The following is a 12,454-nucleotide window of genomic DNA, read 5'->3' as shown; positions in this document are numbered from 1 at the left end:
TCTCAAGAGGAGAAATCTCTCTGAGTGGTTGATCAAATTGTAGATCATACATGCAGAATTACTGAGATAATCTCAACACTCAGATTTATTGCATTCATAAAAATACCATATGATTTTCTTCAGAAAACATGGGCTAAACCTGTTCTCCCGTTCTAGGTCCCCAATCAGTGGAAGCACACAGCCAAAAATTCGAGGTGAAATCCCTCTCTGGAAAATTGCTGTTTTCTGCAGATGACAACGAAGTGGTCGTGGGAGCAGAGAGACTGAGAGTTTTAGGTAAGAGCTCTTAGACAAATCAACTGTTCTAAAACTGTCTAAACTTCTCAGAAAGTTTTCTAAGAGCTTGGTCGAGCTCGGTTTGAAGTCACTCTTGTTGACATCAGTGGGGGTTGGTCAAGCCTTGGGAGACTGGACTGCTCATGGGATTGGTAATGGGACTCACTGCCTTGCACCTACATCTGTGCTTTGAATGTGCCTCAAGCTGATTGTGACCGTTGCTGTCATGTGATGGCTGTTGGCTAGCCTTCCTAATAAGTTACTGGTGGCTGCAATCCAGGTTCACTGGAGAAGTAAATAACTAGTTTTGGCAGTCTTAGCAGAGAGGCCAAACACTGGATGATTTTGGAGGCTGAGCTACCTGCTCAATCCTTTGGGTCCAAGATGACGGATGATAATGGAGCAGTGTAGGGTAGCTTTCACGGCCACAGTCACTGTCCTGGGAATAAACAGAGGACTCCAGTCCTGTTGATCTGGTCCTTTCACCAACCCTACATTCATTCTAAAGCAATACGATTTTCAGAAGAACTGCTTCCCACATTGTATTTTTAGTCTCCATACTAATTTTCTTGATAGTCTATGAGCTTTTATCTTATATTACCTAATTTTTCCTTAACATCCATATGAGAGTTTGCTGTGTCTTGGAGCCCAATATGGCTTTTTTGCTGGCATGGCTTAATCCGCTAGACCCAATGAGGGATTCACCCCGCCCCCCCTTGGCAGGCAGACAGACTCTCCACTGTTGTCATCCACTGGAGTTCTTCAGTAATTCAAGGTAGGCCGGAGTAACACGAACTCCCACCAGACTCTGCAGGAGTCCTATTGGCAGGATTCTCTGTTGAAAGCCACAGAATTGGTGCATCCCTCTGCTGCTGCTCCTCTTTGACTGGCTTAATTTACTTTGAGGGTTGTGCTTGATCTGAAAAACCCCTCCCCTATAAACCAGGGGTTTGTCTTTTTATGCTACCGCAGCCTGGATCAGCTTAACTCCCCAGAGTTTCCTGCACCAGGTCCTTCTGTCAAAGTTTATGCTGGCATTATCTTGTGAGTACGAGTGCTCGAATGCCTGAGCAGCCTTTGTGTTTATTTCAGTTAGGTGGAAAAGAGACTGTTTAGGTGTTTTTAATAATTTTAAACATTTTTCCCCATAGTTATATATCGTAACCCCTTTAGAAGCGTGAAGCCTTTTCACCTTCCTCTGCAGCATGAGGCATGGGTCACTTGCAGGTTTAAACTAGTGTAAATGGTGGATTCTCTGTCAATTGAAGTCTTTCAATCATGATTTGCAGACTTCACTAACTCAGCCAGAGGTTAGGCAGGTTCTGTGGCCTGCGATGTGCAGGAGCTCAGACTAGATGATCATGATCATAGAATCAGAATCATAGAATATCAGGGTTGGAAGGGACCTCAGGAGGTCATCTAGTCCAACCCCCTGCTCAAAGCAGGACCAATCCCCAACTAAATCATCCCAGCCAGGGCTTTGTCAAGCCTGACCTTAAAAACCTCTAAGGAAGGAGATTCCACCACCTCCCTAGGTAACCCTGTCCTGTGCTTCACCACCCTCCTGGTGAAAAAGTTTTTCCTAATATCCAACCTAAACCTCCCCCACTGCAACTTGAGACCATTACTCCTTTTTCTGTCAAGGAGTAATGATGGTCCCTTCTGCCAATAGAGTCTGTGAGCCTAAATCTGTTGCCCTCCAGTACAGTGCTTGCTGTTTGGTTATAGAAGGCTTGCAAAGGAGTATTGGGTGGAGGATGTTTTTAATTGAGAAAAAAGAGCATGCAAGTGTTCATTTAAAAAATAAAACAACCTACATATCTATTGTGACAGGGTCAGGCCAGATGGCTACAGGAGAGTAATAGAAGGCAGATATATTAGCCCCAGGTTAAGTAGGTCCCTTTTCCCTGGGTAAGGTAACAGGGAAGGTTCCAGAACAATCAGAAACCTTCTGGAGACAATTAAGAGAGACAGGCTGATTAGGACACCTGCAGCCAATCAAGAAGCTGTTAGAATCAATTAAGGCAGGCTAATCCGGGCATCTGGGTTTAAAAAGGAGCTCACTTCAGTTTGTGGTGCGTGTGTGAGGATCTGGGAGCAAGAGGCACTAGGAGCTGAGAGTGAGAACACGGACTGTTGGAGGACTGAGGGGTACAAGCATTATCAGACACCAGGAGGAAGGTCCTATGGTAAGAATAAAGAAGGGGTTGGGAGGAGGCCAGGGGGAAGTAGCCCAGGGAGTTGTAGCTGTCGCCCAGCTGTTCCAGGAGGCACTCTAGACAGCTGCATTCCACAGGGCCTTGGGCTGGAACCCGGAATAGAGGGCAGGCCTGGGTTCCCCCAAACCTCCCAACTCCTGGTCAGACACAGAAGGAGTCGACCTGGACTGTGGGTTCAAAAAAACGGACAAGCTGAGGGCTGCCGTGAAGCTCCAAGGCTAGCAAATCCGCCAATAAGCACAAGACCCACCAAGGTAGAGGAGGAACGTTGTCACACTATGTAATATACCTATCTATATCTATCACTTTCTGTATGGAATATGTATGTATTTTATATATATATATATATATATATATGTTTATATGGATTTTGTAATTTGGTGCTTTCCAGACTTCATGGTGTCTCTTTTTTATTAGAAAATTTAAAAATTGACCATTAAAGCAAATGTGCAGTTTTAAAGCAGTAAAATATATACCACAAAATTAGGCTCTTAACACAAGTCTCCTATCCTCCACTGCATTTTTCAGAGATATTGGATCAACTCAATTCTTATGAATTCAGGAGATGATCAGTCTAAGTATTCTCCTGGAGATCTCAGAGTAGAAGGATATTTTAGACCATTTTTCTTGGTCAAACCAAGTGATAATTAGCTGATAAAAAGTATTCCACAGGTTGCAAATACTCCTTTTCAGATGACATAGCTCGAAAAATATTTGTCTATTATTTGCTTGAATTGCTCTGGAGGAAGCAGCAGTAGTTTTAGATATATCAGTTTGAGTTTATGCCTCATTGTAGTCACTGGAACATAAGGAGTGGGGAGCTTGCTAATGCTATCGTGCATTTTTATTTATGTTTGCAGCAGAATCTCTCTCAAGGTTTTATCAGGCTTAGGTAGAGACATGAAAGAAGAAAAGATATGGTGACAGGAGAATAGAGGTTATACTGTACAGTATTTCAGTAACCTTGAGCTGCAACGTTTTCAGCGTTTGTGTTGGGCTTTGATTTTTTTCGCCCTCGTTTCTGTAATCTAACTGTGTCTCAAAAAGTGGTTGTCATCGCTGCTTACCATGCCAGGAGATGTTATTCTGTATCTTTGTATTCCTTCCAATATTCTTGTCTGGACCTGAGGGTCAGGATCCTGGATGAAGATAGGCAGGAGTAGTGGCAGGAGCCGAAGCCAGGGGTCAGAGCTGGTGTCGGAGTGAAGCTGAGGGACAAAGCCAGAGTCTGAGTCGGGAGTCAAGCCGAAGGACAGAACTGGAGGCGGGAACAAGAATTGGGCCAGGAGTCAATACCAGGGATCAGGATCAGTGCTGGGGCTCCGGGGATCAATGGAAGTCAGGATCTAAGTCAGAGGAGAGGTCAATTCCAGGAGTTCAAAGACAGAGAAGCAGGACAGACGTGGCAGCTACGTAGGAATCCACATTGTTGCCTGGACATATCTCTTTGCCTTAGGTATTTATATGGCCCTCATTACCATAATATTTGAACACCTCACAATCTTTAATGCATTTATCCTCACACACTCCTGTGAGGTTTTGCAGGGCTATTACCCCATTTTACAAATGGGAAACCGAGGCACAGCAAGATGAAATGATTTGCCAAAGGTCACACAGGGAGTCTGTGGCAGTGTGGAGAATTTAACATGGTTACTAGGCTGGTGACCTAACCACTGGATCGTCCTCTATACAGCGGGCTATGGCTTTGATTCACAGTCAACCCCTCAGAGGCAGAATCTGCCACCGTTACTCCCACTGAGTAGAACTTCATTCCTCATTGAGTCTCACATGGCAGACATTCACGGAGGAGGACAGCTTAGGGTTCCCTATATCCTCCCCCACACTGTATAGCTTGGCACGCACCAAAAAGACACAATCTAGTGCTGATTTGGGTATCTCCCAAGGGCTCATAAACTCTCACACTCTGAACAGTGGAAGGAGAAACAAACTGGCCCTAACTAAATTCACATGTTGTGCTGTAAACAGTTCCCCTCTCTCACATACCCCTTCCCCCACCCCGAAATAAAACAAATTATGATAATCTAAAAAATGTTGTATCTAAGAGATGCTTCAGTAAAAGAACATTGAAAAGTAACTTTGATATACATTAATTACCAATTTCGTTCTACAACACATTGAACATTATAACATTTATAAACAAAGGATAATCATAAAGCATTATTCTAACTGTTAATTAGCTCTATTTATTCTCCAGATTAGTTTTTAAATATGCCCTCTAGATGCCACTTGATACTAATTACCAGAGTTACATTATTATCTCTATACAAAAGCATTTTTAATTAAATCTAAAGCAATTTAAATTAGTGAGAGTTTTTACAGAAATTAAACTGTGGTCAGATTCTTAATTTAGCCTTTTAAAACAACATCAGATGGCATGCTGGAATCAGTTCTCCCAAAGGCCTTGACATCTTTTTGGACGTTAGATTTCAGAGTTTGTTTTCAGGAAGGCTTGCCAACAAATTCTGGTAATTAATATTTATGGTGGGAAGTGAATTGATGTTTTTCTTTTACTGAATATTGGTGGAAATCCAGATGAATTGTGATGATCTGAAAACAAGACAATATGGAGAGTGCTTACGCATTGTACTGGCTGTTTTGGTCTCTGGTTTTGAATTGTAGAGGAAGCGCCAATATAGACATGTGGGAGTCAGGTTGAGGTGCAGTGGGACGTAGTCACTGTACACAAGTGCCATATTTGGTGGTTCTCGTGGTATGACAAAGATCACTAATAAGGCATCTAAGAGTTTCCTTTGATTTCAGTGGGCTTTGCATAAGGCCCCTATTGTATAAAACATACGAATTCCAGGGCAGAGATTGTCCCCAAGTGAAAGGAGTCCCAAACTTGATGACCAGAATATAAATGGTTACTATTGCTATTACTAAACACTGGGTTAAACCCTCTCCCCATGGCACAGGCCAGCTAAAGCGGCTGTGCTTTCCTGAGGTTATGGTGGGACGGAATCCTGCCCCCTCAATCTCCCAGGCTCATGACTGCAGTAGCTCTTCTGCAGGGGAGTTTGACCCAAGTCTCATTCTGCCCACATTACATCCCTACACACCAGAATGTCAGACCCCCCTTGGAGCTGAGCTGACCCCTTTCATTGTCTCCTCTCCTGTAGCCATGTCTGTGTAGCAAAACTGCTCTGGTTCTACTGAGCTCACATCCTTCTGTGGCCCTAAGTGGGGGACCCATGGAAATTCCATGTGGACCATGAAATGGAGCATCAATATACAGAATTTGAGGGTGTTGCTAACCACACTTGCTTTCTGGACCATTCTCTGTTTTGGGATCATTGTTCTTCCGAGCAGTTTTTCCTGCTGATTTGATTTCACTAATGTGTCTAGTAACCCAGGTGGAGTCTCAGGTGCTGAAATGTAATTGCTAATTTATTAATAGGTCTGTAGTCATTTGTTCCAAAGGCACATTTCTACTTCGTTATTTACAGGAGAAATGTATTAACACCATAAAGATTTTAGTTAATAAAGCACTACAAATGGAAAGCAACATAACCTGGTATGCCTGTGGCTAAAGAACTCTCTACATAATGGCCTCACAGAATGATCACTTTAAACCAAAGGTTTGGTTTTGGTTTAATCTGTTTTGAATTTGCAGTCTTGTGTTCACAAGTATTAGACTGCCACTACACAAGAGAGGATGAAAGGGAATTTGTATTGCCCCCAGCGCTTTCCAGGTTGGTCAGGAGGAGGATACGGTTTAACATGAATGTGATGAACTAATATCTCTGTGTAAACCATCCCAGCTGTCTCAACGGCTTTGCGTCCTCAAACATTTTCAGTAGGTCTTGTGTTGCCGTAGTCTGGGAGGAACAAAGGAGGTGCTACAAAGGAGGTCCAAGCCTGATAGAGAACAAATAAGCCTCCTGATTCTTTTAGTGTTGCATTTTTAGTAAATTCTTGGCATACCCTTTACATACTGGGCTAGTTGAGATTTGCACAGCAGAATGAGTATAATAGTACAGCTGAGTTTTTATGAATACTAGCCACAACGTTATTTGCTTGTCAGTTACTTTTATTGCAAAGGTAAATGATAAACTCAGGACCTTTCAGGTGGAGATGGAAAAAGATGGGGAATCTTATGCAGTACATTTTTTATCTTACAGTAATTTTTTATCATATACACTTCTCTGAGGGACGTTTGTTTCTGTCTAAAATGTTCAGGTCAAGACCTCTGCTTAACCTTTGCAGTGGTAATTGTGCTTTCAGAATGGCTTTTGGCTGGAGTCTGCATGGCAGTATGAGCAGTAGCCCTAGTTTCCCACCTTTGGAGGCAAAGCTGTCAAGTCTGGTACGAGTCAAAATGAAATGGACCGTGTGCTCTCACCATTATGTCCCCTGAAATGCTGTGTGTGTGGACAAATAGCAATCTTGAATCCCAGTGCTGAAATAGAGAGGATTGTGCGGTGTGTATTCCTGAGGTGAAACATCCCGGCCACAGTTCCAGTAGCTAGCTCTTCCGAAAGAGGGAGGACATCACTGGAGAGGGTTAAAATGTCTTGCCAGTGGTGACAGTTGTCCTTTGCGAACCATCTAAAAGATGATTGTGTCTGATTAAAATAAGGCACTGTGCTGTAGATGGTGGAAGACCACTTCTTTAGGAGGCCGCTGTGAGCCTGCAACACTCATTCTCAGTTTCTGTCCAGTTCTGACTGAGCTCTTGAGGACGTTAGTAGTACTGATAATGTAACCTGGGAGTGAGAGCCACGTTCTGCCATCAGTGCAATGAAGAATGGACAAAGAGAAAAATTAAGTTACTGATGAAACATTATGACAAGTGCTAACAGATTTTAGCCTTGGCAGCACTAAGGCTGGAAATAGTATTCATTTCCTTTATTCGTCAGGCAAAGCTGTGTGACTGCAGTCTTATCAAACCTCTAATGTGTTTTCTTTGCAACACTAGGGTGCAAAAAAATCACATTTAACAAAGGAAAAAGGGATGCGATGAGAAATCGATACACTGTCCACCAGTAACTAAAGGCGTGAGAAAGGGTGATCCATTTGCACCGTTTGGCTATGAACTGCAGTTGAACTGAGAGGAAATGAAGTTTCTTCCTCACTTTCAAATCCTGTGCGCCTGTAGACAGATTAAGGACCAAATCCTGAAGTCTTGATGTTTGCTCAGACAAACTGTGAGTGACACTCAGGAATTTTGCCTGGGTAAGCACTGAATACAAACCGAAGGCCCAGTCATGCTGTGAGATCCATGCATGAAGAGGACCCTCAGCCACTTTTGCAACAGCGTTCCTTGATGCTACAGGGACTCTTCAAGGAATGGGGTGGGTCGCAGGAAGAAGGTACATACTCTCCCCTGTACCTAGTGGAGCGCACAGTGCAAAGGTAATGTAGTCAGGCCAGCTTTCATATCATTGGTCCCCTTTTCTGCAGTGAGGATCCTCCTTTAGTGGTGTGCCCTAGGGGCTGCTTTTGGCTGCAGAAGTCCTGAGAGGGTGCACTGAGTGGGACTGCTGAGAGCACAGACCCCCGGGCCTCCTGCTGCTGATATCCTGACGTCCCTGGGGAGCTCGGGGCATCATTGGCTTTGTGATTGGGAAAGGCGTGAGGAAGCAAATCCTGCCTTTCAATACAATGTCTGGAATCGCTCACAGCAGTCTCCCCTTTCTCTCCTTCCCATGGGTTTTCCCAGGGAGGCGCAATCTGGCCAGGGCTAAGGACTTTAGGACTTCATAGTTTGAACAGAAGTAGTAAGAAATATATTTAATGTTTTTGACCCTCGGTGGGCATCTTTGTCCTTCAACCCTAAGGCTGGAGCTGAACACAGCAAGGAAACAGCTGCCTTAAGCCAGTATGTTAAAACAAAATCCCTGGGCCCAAGAGACTTTCCCATAGAAAGGGCAGTCTGGTATAACTTACTGATATGTAAATTACATTGTTTTTATTGGCACTATCTGTTTTATTGGTGCCAGATATAAGAAAATTGGTTTGTCTGATTTGCAGAGAAAATCTGTGTTATCAGGCCCATGAGATTTATGGCATTTTTTTTTCCTTTAAAGGGAATTAATACAGACAATAATTGTTTGGTACCAAGGTAATCATCCTGGATTTTGGCTTCTTTAATGATTTTGTGGACTTTCAAAATATTTCATTTTATGTTTTTATTAAAAATAAACACAATTGTCAACAGTACGGTCATAAATATAAAGGGAAGGGTAACCACCTTTCTGTATACAGAACTATAAAATCCCTCCTGGCCAGAGGCAAAACCCCTTCACCTGTAAAGGGTTAAGAAGCTAAGATAACCTGTCTGGCACCTGACCAAAATGACCAATGAGGAGACAAGATACTTTCAAAGCTGGAGGGGGGGAACAAAGGATCTGTCTGTGTGATGCTTTTGCTGGGAACAGGTCAGGAATGCTCTTCAGAACTTCTGTTAAGTTAGTAAGTAATCTAGCTAGAAATGTGTTAGATTTCCTTTTGTTTAAATGGCTTGTAAATAAGCTGTGCTGAATGGAATGTATATTCCTGTTTTTGTGTCTTTTTGTAACTTAAGGTTTTGCCTAGAGGGAGTCTCTATGTTTTGAATCTGATTACCGTGTAAGGTATTTACCATCCTGATTTTACAGAGGTGATTCTTTTACTTTTTCTTTAATTAAAATTCTTCTTTTAAGATCCTGATTGCTTTTTCATTGTTCTTAAGATCCACGGGTTTGGGTCTGTGTTCACCTATGCAAATTGGTGAGGATTTTTATCAAGCCTTCCCCAGGAAAGGGGGTGTGGGGCTTGGGGGGATATTTTTTGGGGAAGACGTCTCCAAGTGGGCTCTTTCCCTGTTCTTTGTTTAACACGCTTGGTGGTGGCATCATAGGGTTCAAGGACAAGGCAAAGTTTGTACCTTGAGGAAGTTTTTAACCTAAGCTGGTAAGAATAAGCTTAGGAGGTTTTTCATGCAGGTCCCCACATCTGTACCCTAGAGTTCAGAGTGGGGAAGGAACCTTGACAAGTACCAATAATTAAAGATGGTGAGAAAGCAAAGGGAACGAAGCAGAGTTGAAGCAATATTGGTTATGGCAAAACAATGGCTAGTCTGCGAAAGAAAGAAAGGAAGGAAGGAAGATTTATTACTTTTTTCCACTACCCTCACTGAATCTAGCCATTTTATATTGGTGAGGCACGGAATGGAACTTCTATTGATTTCAGATTTGATGAGATTACACGGGGAGCAATCACTATTACTGTGTTCACCCATTTAAGAACATAGATTAAGGATGAATAAGGCTTTTAAAGTAGCTCTGAATTAAAAGAAGCAGGCACAGATCATTACTGACTATATTGTATTGAATTTACTTCCCTCGGATCTGTTGGCACTGCCGTTAACTTTCTAAAGAGTCTAGCATATTGACCTGCTGGGACCCACAGAGGAGAACCTAGTTACATGGTATTTTAATGAGTGAGTTGCTGAATGCACCCTGATCTATAATAGTGACCACAGAAGCTTTTTGGAAATCACAACAGTGTACATTTTCCTCTGACTATCTGAAAAAAATTAATTTCAGATTACATGAAACTACAGGGAGTTTTTTAAAAAGAAGTTCATACAAGCTTAAAGTAATTAAGAATCTCTTCATAGAACAATTTGACTCCTATTTTATTGTAAAGCAGTGATTTACAATACTAAAAATGTTCCATGGATGTAGGGTTATTAATAGAAGAGCAAATGGAACAAGAAAGAAATGTTGACCACGAAAAAGAAAAGGGTGGAAAATAACTTGGAAATGTACCCTGGTTCTTTTTATCTGGGCTGTGACCTTGTTTCTCTTTATACATGTGCAGTTTGCCCCTACCAATTGAACTGTAGTCACAACTTTGAGTTCTCATGGCCAAGATTTTCAAAACTGGCCTAAAGTTTCAGCCTCACTGCAAATAATTGGCCTAATTTTCAAAAGTGCTAAGCACCCAGCTCCTCCCACTGGCTTTTCAAAGCTAGGCTACTTTTCAAGATGTCTAAGGACTAGTTGACACTAGAATTGCCGAAGTGGTGCAGCTGCAGCACGGCTACTGCAGACGCTCTATGCTGATGGGAGAGAGCTCTCCTGTCGGCTTGATGAATCCACCTTTTCGAGAGGCAGTAGCTATGTGAGGAGCAAAAGCTCTCCCACTGACATAGTGCTGTCCACACTGGCACTTAGGTCGGTGTAACTTACGTCACTCAGGGGGCTGCCTTTTTCAAACCATGGAGCAACATACGTTACACCAATGTAAGTGCTAGTGTGTACAAGCCCTAAGTGTGGATGTAGAGGTCCAACTTTAGTCATTCAGTTTTGAAAATCTTAGCCTGTCTGCTGATGAGCTGATTGTCAGGAAGCACTGTCAGCAGAATAATCCACCCGTTGCCTACCAGTGCAACATCTTCAGTTGTCCATCTCTGCACATGCAAATTAATAAAGGTGGAAATCTGGTTTCACTGTTTTTGTATGGAGGAAGGAAATGCATGAGCATTGACACTCACCTGATAAATGTGCCAACGGCCAACTCTGAAAGGAAGGATCAGGGATAAAGCCTTCTTTTACCGTCGACCGGGATACAATATGAGATGTCACACAGCATGGTGCTGAGCAACGAAGAAGCAGCCCCATTGTGTGCAAGAGGCAGGATTCATGTCATGGGGCAGGTCATCTGCCAGAGCCTCAGCCTGTTGGGTCACGTGCTGCTTTCACTTCTGAAGTGTAAGAGCAAAGTCTGGGTCCACAGCCCCCCTCCAGCGGTGGGAGAAAGGGCCCGCTCTTTGACTCCACCGGCAACAGATGAAGCTGTTCAGAAAGGATGGAAACTGGCAGTGGTACTTAATTCTCAGATGGAGTTGAAGGGACCTGGAAGCCCGATTTAAACTCAAGCAGCTGCCTCTTGAAAGCGCGCTGTTGAGATTATTCTCACCCCATCCTTTTTTGCCTACCTGTGGTGGAGTGAAGGTATAGAGAAACCCAGTGCAGCAGCGGATGTAACAAGCCAACAGAGCTGGTATCAGGAGGTCGGCCCTTGCTACAGAGTGGGAATAAGTCAGTGAACCCACAGAATACAGTCTCAAACGAAAGAAAAAATACGTGAAGTTGAACAGCAATCATTCCCTTAACATAAAAGTCTTGCTTCTTGCTAATGCAGTAGCTCAACACATGCAAAATATTTTGCCAGGTTTTACCCCACCAACTTATGCCAGTTCAGAGAAAAAACAGCTCTCGGGTGGATCTTCACGGTCATTCAAAACACTTCAGATAGATCCTGTCACATGCTGTATAAGCACCTGATTGATTGTGTGGAATTAAGTTATTGGACAGAGAACCAGCTAATGGAAACACATTGATGAAATCATTTTTGAGGGATATTACATGGAATTTAAAATAAAGCTGAAATGGGTATATAGATTTTTCACTCAAACTGTTTATGAACATTTATCGCTGGTAAATTACAGTGTCGAAAGAGAGAATTGGTAGGCATGGGTTTTAATAGAAGTCTTTATGAAATAATAAGAATACAATAATTTATTATCTAGGGACATACAGTACGTATGGATACAAATTATATGATATTTGTCTGCTTAACTGTATCTGGCTGTTTGTAGACAAATGAGGCTGTGCTAAGTTAGATAGTCTTATAAGGTGAAAAAATACTTCCAATACTTTAAAATGAAACAGCATTTGATATTATAAATCTTTCACAGTGGATATGAACTGTTTTAATAACATCAACCAGTAGACAAAAATAATTTAGTAGTAAATTTCACTTAACTTTGCTTTTGCTTTATGTTCAATAAAAGTGGAGGAAGACTGAGATACCTCTAACTGGGGAGAGTGGTGATGGATACATGTGAAAATGTTCAGATTGTACATTTACCACATTTGCCAAAGATCTGCTTTCCTCAACTAAAGCAAAATGAAAACAAGAACTGAGAGGTTTGCAAAGCTGATGTT

At 42.5% G+C, this 12,454-nt stretch overlaps 1 protein-coding gene across 5 annotated transcripts in view; it reads left to right on the top strand.

Moving 5' to 3' along the window:
* Positions 1 to 12,454, top strand: part of SGCD (sarcoglycan delta) — a 526,242-nt gene that overhangs the window by 449,868 nt on the left and 63,920 nt on the right. For all 5 annotated transcript variants that reach the window (XM_075131239.1, XM_075131240.1, XM_048860561.2 and 2 more), the window contains one exon: positions 157 to 276. In XM_075131239.1, the coding sequence (XP_074987340.1) occupies positions 157 to 276 (120 nt within the window). The remainder of the gene's footprint in view (positions 1 to 156; positions 277 to 12,454) is intronic.

The sequence above is a fragment of the Caretta caretta genome, chromosome 8, assembly GCF_965140235.1.
Source record: "Caretta caretta isolate rCarCar2 chromosome 8, rCarCar1.hap1, whole genome shotgun sequence".
Taxonomy (NCBI): domain Eukaryota; kingdom Metazoa; phylum Chordata; order Testudines; family Cheloniidae; genus Caretta; species Caretta caretta.
The sequence above is the reverse complement of the archived record's forward strand: the minus strand, read 5'-3'. Positions and strand labels throughout refer to the sequence as shown.